The 9,781-nt window shown below is 45.0% G+C and overlaps 1 protein-coding gene across 1 annotated transcript in view; it reads right to left on the reverse strand.

Moving 5' to 3' along the window:
• The window catches only part of CNDP1 (carnosine dipeptidase 1), a 36,426-nt gene extending 27,240 nt beyond the window's left edge, over nt 1-9,186 (reverse strand). Inside the window, exon 1 of the mRNA XM_038525765.1 lies at nt 8,990-9,186. Within this exon, the coding sequence (XP_038381693.1) occupies nt 8,990-9,013 (24 nt within the window). The 5' untranslated portion in view covers nt 9,014-9,186. The remainder of the gene's footprint in view (nt 1-8,989) is intronic.
• Between the last annotated feature and the right edge of the window lie 595 nt (nt 9,187-9,781).

Below are 9,781 nucleotides of genomic sequence, written 5' to 3' on the forward strand. Positions count from 1 at the left end.
AAAAGGGTGTTGCCTGTGTTCTCCTCTAGGATTTTGATGGAATCTTGTCTCACATTTAGATCCTTCATCCATTTTGAGTTTATCTTTGTGTATGGTGAAATCTCACAGAGGAAGACATAGACTTGGCCAACACGCACATGAGAAAATGGTCACTTGCCATCAGGGAAATACAAATCAAAAACACAATGAGATCCCACCTCACACCAGTGAGAATGGGGCAAATTAACAAGGCAGGAAACCACAAATGTTGGAGAGGATGCGGAGAAAAGGGAACCCTCTTACACTGTTGGTGGGAATGTGAACTGGTGCAGCCACTCTGGAAAACTGTGTGGAGGTTCCTCAAACAGTTAAAAATAGACCTGCCCTATGACCCAGCAATTGCACTGCTGGGGATTTACCCCAAAGATACAGATGCAATGAAACGCCGGGACACCTGCACCCCGATGTTTATAGCAGCAATGTCCACAATAGCCAAACTGTGGAAGGAGCCTCGGTGTCCATCGAAAGATGAATGGATAAAGAAGATGTGGTTTATGTAGACAATGGAATATTGCTCAGGCATTGGAAACGACAAATACCCACCATTTGCTTCCACGTGGGTGGACCTGGAGGGTATTATGCTGAGTGAAGTAAGTCAATCGGAGAAGGACAAACAGTGTATGTTCTCATTCATTTGGGGAATATAAATAATAGTGAAAGGGAATATAAGGGAAGGGAGAAGAAATGTGTGGGAAATATCAGAAAGGGAGACAGAACGTAAAGACTGCTAACTCTGGGAAACGAACTAGGGGTGGTAGAAGGGGAGGAGGGCGGGGGGTGGGAGTGAATGGGTGACGGCACTGGGGGTTATTCTGTATGTTGGTAAATTGAACACCAATAAAAATTAAATTTATTAAAAAAATAAAATAATAAAATTTATTTCAAAAAAAAAAAGAAAGTTCAGGAACAAGGGGAGCCCTGTATATTAGTTCCCTAGGGCTACTGGAACAAGTGCCATTGACGGGGTGGCTCAGAGCCGCAGAGCGGATCCTCTCACAGCTCTGCAGTGGCAAGTTGGACCACGCTCCCTCAGAGGGCTCTAGGGGAGGCCTTCCTTGCCTCTTCTCCAGGAGCGAGTGAGCTGTGAGAGAGTGGGGCTAGCTGCCATCCTGGGGAGCCCAGTTCACCATCCTGGGGGCTCAGCTCATCATCCCGGGGGGCCCGGTTCACCATCCTGGGGAGACCTTGGCTCCCCATCCTGGGTGTCCCTAGTTCATCCTGGGGGAACCCCAGCTCTCCAAACTGGAGGCCCAGCTCCCCATCCTGGGGGGGTGTCCCGACTCACAGCTGCAAGGCTCTGATCTGCACCCCAGCTCCACCCGCCTCCATCTGGGTGTGTCTCTGTGCCCTCTCTCTTCTCAGAGGGACACTGGCAGTGGCTCTAGGGTCCACCCCACTCCAGTAGGACCCCATTTTAACTGATTACATCTGCAAACACCCCACTTGCAAATAAGGTCCCATTTGGAGGTTCCAGGTGGACATGCATTTTGACCCAGTACAACCTGCTCTTTATTTTCTCATGATCTCCTACTCTGTTCTGTGTTCACTTAATAATGATCTGACTTGCTTGGACATAAGTTGTATAAGGGCCGGGGACCTTTGCCTCCCTTATCTCCATATCCCCGCGTGCCTGTCACAGAATAAGACCCCAGCCAACACTGAGGGAGCAATTACAGGCACAGATCTGAAGGATACTGAGACTTTCACTGACGCCACTACTATCTCAACACCACATGGAAAAAAAGCAAAACCTGTCCACTGATAAGACCATTTCAGCTGTGGCATGAACAAGGGAAGTGTAAATACAAGTTTGGGCTGATTTCATTCCCTCCCAGCAATCTCAAGAGTCTCCAAGATTTCCTGAAAACCTACCAGTGGATTTGCTCATCGTTCTGCATGAGGCCCTCCTTCCTTGTCCATAATCCACAGCCTCGCAACCCCCAGTTCTGTGCCCGCACAGTGCACACTATCTGCTGCAGCTGAATGGGGAGGCCCTCTGGGTGCCGGGGCATCTACAACCAGCACCTCTCATGCAGGGGGATCATCGCTGCCGACTGCCTGCGCCTCTCCTCCCCTGAAGGGATTTTGGATTTTCTCTTACTCCTCAGTGTTCTCGGCCTCACTGTGATGTGTCAGACATATTTCCATGTCTTGCTCAATCCTCAGCATCCTTTAGCAAACTGAAGACTACTCATTAGTCCCTTTTTGTGGCCAGTTATGCATTTACCTGAACCATAGAGTTTTTCCAATTACTAATTTCCATTTTCAGGACTTCCAACTGGTTGTGTTTCATATCTGTCTGTTCCTGGCTCATATGGGTCTTCTACATGCGATCACCAATCTCTTGAATTTAAACATACATCATTTGCATCCATTTTAAACATGTTCTATTTGCGTTTCAGAGGATATAAACTCGCTTCTCAGTTAATTTGTGGGCTTTCTTACTGTGAATTTATATTCTTTGGGATCTTCACCTGAAGACTCTACATGAATGACAGCTGTTTTATTCTCCTTCATGATTATTTCTGCCTAGGACTGATGAGGTTGCCTCCACCTGGCACTTCAGGACCCCTGGTCCAGGATCAGGTTTTAAGCTGGTGGCTTAGCGTTCCCAAACTGTGCAGTGAGGCTGGGATGTGTCACCAGCAGGGATACCCACCAGTCCCTCGGTTTCTGCAATGGCAGTGGTCCTGGCTGCCCTCTGTGTGGGGCACTATTGGTCCTATGACTCTGTGGGAGTCTCATTTCCAGAGGCCATGGCCTGTTTCGGACCCAAAGTCCCGCAAAGCAGCAGCTTCAGCCCCAGATCACCTCTGTAGGTTTGGTTCTGTTTTTGTTCAGTAGGGATATTTATTGTGTTTCTGAGTCTATGTGTTTTGTTTTTTTTTAAGATTTTATTTATTCATGAGAGATACAGAGAGAGAGAGAGAGAGAGAGAAGAGAGAGAGGCAGAGACACAGGCAGAGGGAGAAGCAGGCTCCATGCCAGGAGCCCAACGTGGGACTTGATCCAGAGTCTCCAAGATCATGCCCTGGGCCGAAGGCGGTGCTAAACCACTGAGCCACCTGGGATGCCCCTGAGTCTATGTGTTTTTAATTAAAAATTTAGAGCACATGTAATTGGGGTATTTGGAGTGGATGGGAGAGTTCAAGAGTGAACTCAATGAATCTTGATCAGAAGTCCCTACAGTGATTGCCTCCTGAAAGGCAAGGGCTCCCCAGTCTGGCCCAGTGCAAGCCTCAGTGAGCAGTGTCCACACACAGACACACAGCAAACATGCCTCACTGCACACTTTCCCAAGTCCAGGGGTTGGGCAGGATTAGCATGAAGAAGAACTCCCTGAAAGGCTGTGAGCTGCAATTACTGTGCCTTAAAAGACATAAACGTCCATGTCCCAGATACCCACAGCCTCCAAGACCAGGACAGGGGATAGAGTAATAACTGTGGGCCCAGCACTGTGAGTCCAGGATCTAAACCAAGGGCTAGGTCAGTAGGGTCGGGGCTCTAGGTCACTGCCCCACCCAGTGCTCCTGCAGAAACCGTTGACTGCACACAGTACAGGGTGTGCAGTTAGGTAACAGGATGCCACCCACAATGTCAGTATGGCGACTCCGGGAGCCCGGGGTGCTGGGGTTGCTCATCATCCTACAATCCTTGGGAGGTTCCACCTGTGCACACTCCCTCTGGCTTCTTTCCTTTCACAAGCTCCTCACTCCCTCAGGGTGTTCTGTACCCCATTCCTTCAGGGGTAGACAGGGAACAGCATCCCCAACTTTGTGTGCCAGTGGCTGCCGAAGCTGAGTGTGGTTCTTCTCAGGGGCATCAAGCATAGACAGAAAAGGTGCCTCTGTTCCAACAAGAGCACTTCTGAATGGGGAGGATTGTAATCACTTGAAAGAGCAGTTGAGATATGGGGCACTTGAGGAATTACAGGGGCCAGCAAGGAGAGGTGCTTTGGGGACGAGTCCCTTGCACCCAGTGTATGGGAATTGCCTATTGTTCTGTGCACAGGGCTGGGAGGGGTGCAGTGGGGCTCACTTGCTCCTGCTGCAGCATTTCTTTTTTTTTTTTTTTTAAACATTTATTTATGATAGCACAGAGAGAGAGAGAGAGAGAGAGAGAGAGAGAGGCAGAGACACAGGCAGAGGGAGAAGCAGGCTCCATGCACCGGGAGCCCGACGTGGGATTCGATCCCGGGTCTCCAGGATCGCGCTCTGGGCCAAAGGCAGGCGCCAAACCGCTGCGCCACCCAGGGATCCCTGCTGCAGCATTTCTTATCTGCCCCGAATTAGTGAGACTACAACAGCTGGTCCAGGCTCTCCACCCGCCTGCCCCTTTAGGCAGGAGCTCTGTGTGGGTGCCCTGAGAGTCCAAGAGGACTGGCACATCCTACCTCCATTCTCCTCCAGGTAAACCCACACGGTGCTTAGGTTTTAAAAATACATCTGCTTCAAAAGTTCCCAAAATCTTATACTAAGTTAAATTATGTATACTCATTAAATATCCAGACCATTTCTAAATAAGATAAAATACTGATACAATTTATAAACATGTTTTAAATATGAGTTTATCTACTTTTGGCTTCTTATTACAGAGAGATAAGGTATATGAATGTATTGGTAAACATATTCCTTTGCTACATTGAAAATAAATTGTACTGTGAGGAAGCGCAGGCCTGTAGAAATTATGATGATGTATTTATAAAGTTGCTAATTTACTACAGAATATGCATGTAACAACCAGCTCACAACTGCTTACCTCCTCATGTTCACTAGCTATCAAAGTTACAAGGGTTAAGAATTCTAATCCATGCATATAAGTGAAACTGCTAAGAATAACTAGGGTAAAGAAATAAACTCTGTTTACAAAATACACAAGGAAAGTAAGGTGTGCTTTTGATAAGAAAAAGTATATAAGGTGTGAAGATATGTTCTTACTCAAAGAAGAGTGATTTTGTCCTAGTTAGGGGTTATCTAAAGGTTGTTTCAAAATCTAAAAACCAGGAGAATAAAAAATAGAAATGAAACAAGTATCAAAAGTTGGGGGAAAAAAAAGAAAATCTTATGTTGTGTGGTGAAACTGGTGAAAATTAAATGAATTTATTACAAGTTTTTCTAAAAGAGCTTCCATATCAACAGCATAGTGGTGCCTATGTAACACTAGAATTTAATAATCTTCCTCTATTAAAAGGACATTACTTTTTTGGATTATTGTAAAAGACTGTTTTTCACATGTTGACTAATCTGCCCAGAAAATAAAGATTATGTGCCTTATTAAAATAACCTCCTGTTCTTTATGTTGCTTAATCAGGTCCTTGATTACTTAAGAAAGTCGAATCTTCTCAGTATTAAAAGAACTAAAGTTTGGGGGGTTATTATCTTTTTCCAAACTATGCAACTTTCTGATTTGCCCTTGAAAATTTGAAGTTATCACTCTGGTTAAATAGATAATCAAGTATTACTTCACAGTGACCTTTGATAATATTTAACTGAGTTTTAAACCTTTGGATGTTTTTGACAACTTCCAAAAGTCAAATTCTAAATGAAGTCTTTTTGACCTATAACTAGTTTTGGGCTTTTTAAGAGGGTCCCTGGAAAAATCTCAAAGATTTGAGAGTGATATTAAACTTTGTATAATTAGGCCTATCTGATATGTTAAATTACATAAAAAGCATGAACAAGGGCAGCCCGGGTGGCTCAGTGGTTTAGAGCCGCATTCAGCCCAGGGCCTGATCTTGGGGTCCCGGAATCGATCCCACATGAGGCTCCCTGCATGGAGCCTGCTTCTCCCTCTGCCTGTGTCTCTGCCTCTCTCTCTTTCTCTTTGTGTCTCATGAATAAATAAATAAAATCTTAAAAATAAAAAAGCATTATCAAACAGAAGTGATGTTTAACCTTCTTTAGGTTATATTTGTATGGTTACTAATATAAGTATTTAAAATACTCTATAAAATTTCTAGAAATCTGTCCATGTTTTTACTGTACTTATAATCCATCATAATCCCAATGTTTATTTTTAAATGCTGTGTGCCTTCGGAAATAAACAAATTTCTTGGTCAATTCCATCATTTCAAAATGAACTTTCAATACATCTTTAACCATGGTTATTTTTCTGTCTTTGTCATTAGCATTACTGCCTCATTCTGATTCTTTTCCCAGAATATCTGTAATCAGCTGCAGCAAGAATGCTCCATGCTGGCATCACTAGAAAAGCTCCGTGACCCTGCCACTGGGCTGAGCAAGGATTTCCAGAAAAAGAAAGAGCTGATGTGGTCACAAAACTTCTAACCAGAATCGAGCAAAACAAAAAGTTAACTATAGGGGACTAAGCGAACTGTTGAGGATGATTATCATTTTTTAAAAAACTTTTTGTTTGAAGTATTGCCGGTTCCTTTAGGATTAAGGAAACCCTTTTCCCTTTTCTTTTCCTAAACTATCTTTAACTTATAGTAATCTGATAAATCATTTCTGTAAACAGAATTGAAATATTTATGCTTTTCTCCCTGCCTGATCCCTCCAGAATTTGTAAATTCTTATTGAGCGCTCTTATTTTCATGGCAATATAATTCATGTGTGTGCGTGTGTGTGTGTGTGTGTGTGTGTGTATAGGCAAATGCATTTACTAAATAGGAATCTTTCTTCCTTTGAGAGAATATAATTTAAAACATTAATTGCCAAGGTCTTGATTGGATTGTCATATTTGAGAATGATGTGCATAGAATCAGATATGACCAGTTTAAAGGAACTAAAGTTGATTTTATCAAACCAATAAAGCCCCCACAAAACCAGCCTGGTCCCTTGCTTACAGGGTTACAGTTAAAACAGACTCTTAAATAGCAGTTGCCAGAAGGAGGTGGGGGATGGGTGAAATAGATAAAAGGGATTAGGAGGTACAAACCAGTTACAAAATAAATAACTGACAGATACAAAGTACAGCCTAGGAAATAGAGTCAATACTACAGTAATAACATTTTTTTGGTGACTTTGCTATTGCAGTGAGCACGGAGTAATGTCTAGGCTTGCTGAATCATTACGTTTTGTACTTGAAAATAACACTGTATGTTAATTATAATTCAATAACAAATAATTAGTTAAAAATATATATTGGGGAGCCTCAAGAAGAGAGGCATTCACCCAAATCTGTAGGTACTGCAGGAGAAGAATGGTGGCAAGTCCTTGGCTTGAGTTCCTGGTCTAGAGAGACTTTAAAAGTCTAATCAGAGATTCTTTATTGAAAGTTCTGGCAAAGCAGACTTAAAAAGAACCTATACAACCAATAGCTACTCTTGCTGCACTTAGGTAAATGCCCAGGTCCAGTGTAATGCGAGTAGACTTACGTTAGCAACAAATAAATCCTACTGTGTTTATGTCTGATAGAAATGGAGGTGGCGGTGAAGACAATAGCATGTTTCGGTGAAGAACTGTAGCGCCCCTGTTATCAGGTCCTAGCCCTAGTCACCGTCCCTGAGGTTTTGTTATTCACCTATAGACCAGACTGGGTCCCAGATTCTTTTTGTTTCCTCCAATAACTGGCTACAACTCTCCATATGAATATTCACATTTTTCTTCCACCCTTCTGACTTACAATCACTAAGGACTAGAACTACTTCCCTTTTCCCCAAAGCACTACAAACTTCAGAGAAATCATCTCAGTGGTTCATGTGCGGGCACCATTTCCTGCCTGCTGCTACATGAGCCATGCAAGAAGTTCGCTAGAATACCCGGCGCCACCACCAGCATCACTCCAATTGCAAAGCCGGAATTCATCAGAATCACACCTACTGCACCATTTAAAGATGCATCCAAGGGGATCCCTGGGTGGCTCAGCTGTTTGGCACCTGCCTTTGGCCCAGGGTGTGATCCTGGAGTCCTGGGGTCGAGTTCCACGTTGAGCTCCTTGCATGGGGCCTGCTTCTCCCTCTGCCTGTGTCCCTGCCTCTCTCTCTTCTCTCTCTGTGTCTCTCATGAATGCATGAATAAAATCTTAAAAAAAAAAAAAAAATAAAGATGCTCCAAACCTAACATCCAGAAAAATCTTCTCAACTGATCGCCCTCTAGACTCAAAAACAGAGTTTGGAGTTTGTTCTGATCATAAACTTTTATTTTTGTCCCCTCAGAGATGCTTCTTGATAAGTAGCTGACTGCCTGCACCATAGGGAGCCCTAAAAGAGATCCAAGCAGATGAAGCTTCCTCAGGGCCAGAGGTAGGGATCAGGGAATAGGGAAGTCAACGTTAAGGGTACAAGATTTCTTTCACAAGGTCATGAAAATATCCTAAAATCAACGCGGTGATGTATATCTGTGTATCTGTGAGTTTTAGTATGTAAAACTAAACTCATTGAATAACACACTTAAAACTAAGTGTGTTACTAAAACTAATTGAATAACACACTTAAACTGCAGATTCCTGGGCCCCTACTCCAAAACTATGCACATGAACGTTGGGGGCCGGGGGAGAGTTCAGGGTTTAGTGAGAAAGGCAGCAAATTGCACCTGAATGTGTAGGAGTCTCCACACCTTCTATCTTCTTCTAAGTGATACCTCACCTTCTGCATTCAATAGCTAGAGTTTCTGCTCTGTGATTTTATTATGAATATTACCTTTTGAGGAAGAAAAAATGAGTATGGAGAAGCACCCTGTCATCTGTTCCTAGCTTGCCCCACCTGGAGCAGGCTCTGGGGGCTCATCCGAGGCCACACCTGGCTCCAGCACTCACCGGGCACAACCACATGCCAGGCACTGCATAAGCTACTGGAAATTCTTCCAAAGACCACCTCCCTCAGAGGAGACAGCGAGCACCTAAGAACGTTTCCAGTGGTGCATCTCAAGGGCCACACGAGCATCCGCTCTGCTGACCTGGCATACTGCTACAGCACACACGCTCCCTAGGCAAACGAAGTCTAGTCTAGTGTCTGGTCTCTCAGCCTCTGAGTGTGGGAGGGGCTACTCACCATTCTTCCAAGTTTGGGATCCATTGGGCTGGAGTTCTGTGGCCCCTAGGAATTCCCTGGACCTCAAAGGGGAAGAGAAGGTCTCATAGAGGCCTTCAGCTGGCCACCTTAGCTGTCTCTCTGCGAACTGCTGGTCTGTGCTTCCATTCCTGCCCCCGGGAGGAGGACAGGGCTGGTATAGTAGACCTATTCACATTGGGAAAACAAAGATGCTTCAGATATTCATTCAGTTGGAAGGCAGAGGAAGAAACAATGCATCTCGTATGCACAGATGATGGGATGAGGTAGTGGTCCGGAAGTCATCTGATGTTCCTGAAGGCCATCGGGGTGGCTCAGGCCGTGGGTGACATAATAGGTGCTTCACTGGGTATGTGTGGGGGGTGGTGACCCTTGAGAGGAGGTAAGCGTACGTGCCCAAGGCCACAGGAGCACAGCCTGTTACCTTGAACAGGTGGCAGAGCCTGTGCTCTGTTGTCGCAGGCCCCGGTGACCGATGCTGCACGTGAGCTACGTCAGCCTCATGAGCCCTGCTCAGGCTGCTGCAAGGACATCCCGCAGACTGGGGCCTGAAACAACAGAAACCTGGTGCTGGAAGTTCAGGAGGCTGGAAGCAGGAGATGAAGGTGTCGGGCGGGACTGGTTCCTTCTAAGGGCTGTGAAAGGGAGCCTTCTCTGGGCCTCCCTCTCTTCGCCTTCTGCTGGTTGCTGGCTGGTTGGCATCCCTTGTCTTGCAAACACACCACCCAACCTCTGCCTTAATCCTCACACACCCTTGTCCCCCTCTGTGTCTGT

The sequence above is a fragment of the Canis lupus genome, chromosome 1 (genome assembly GCF_011100685.1).
Source record: "Canis lupus familiaris isolate Mischka breed German Shepherd chromosome 1, alternate assembly UU_Cfam_GSD_1.0, whole genome shotgun sequence".
Taxonomy (NCBI): Eukaryota; Metazoa; Chordata; class Mammalia; order Carnivora; family Canidae; genus Canis; species Canis lupus.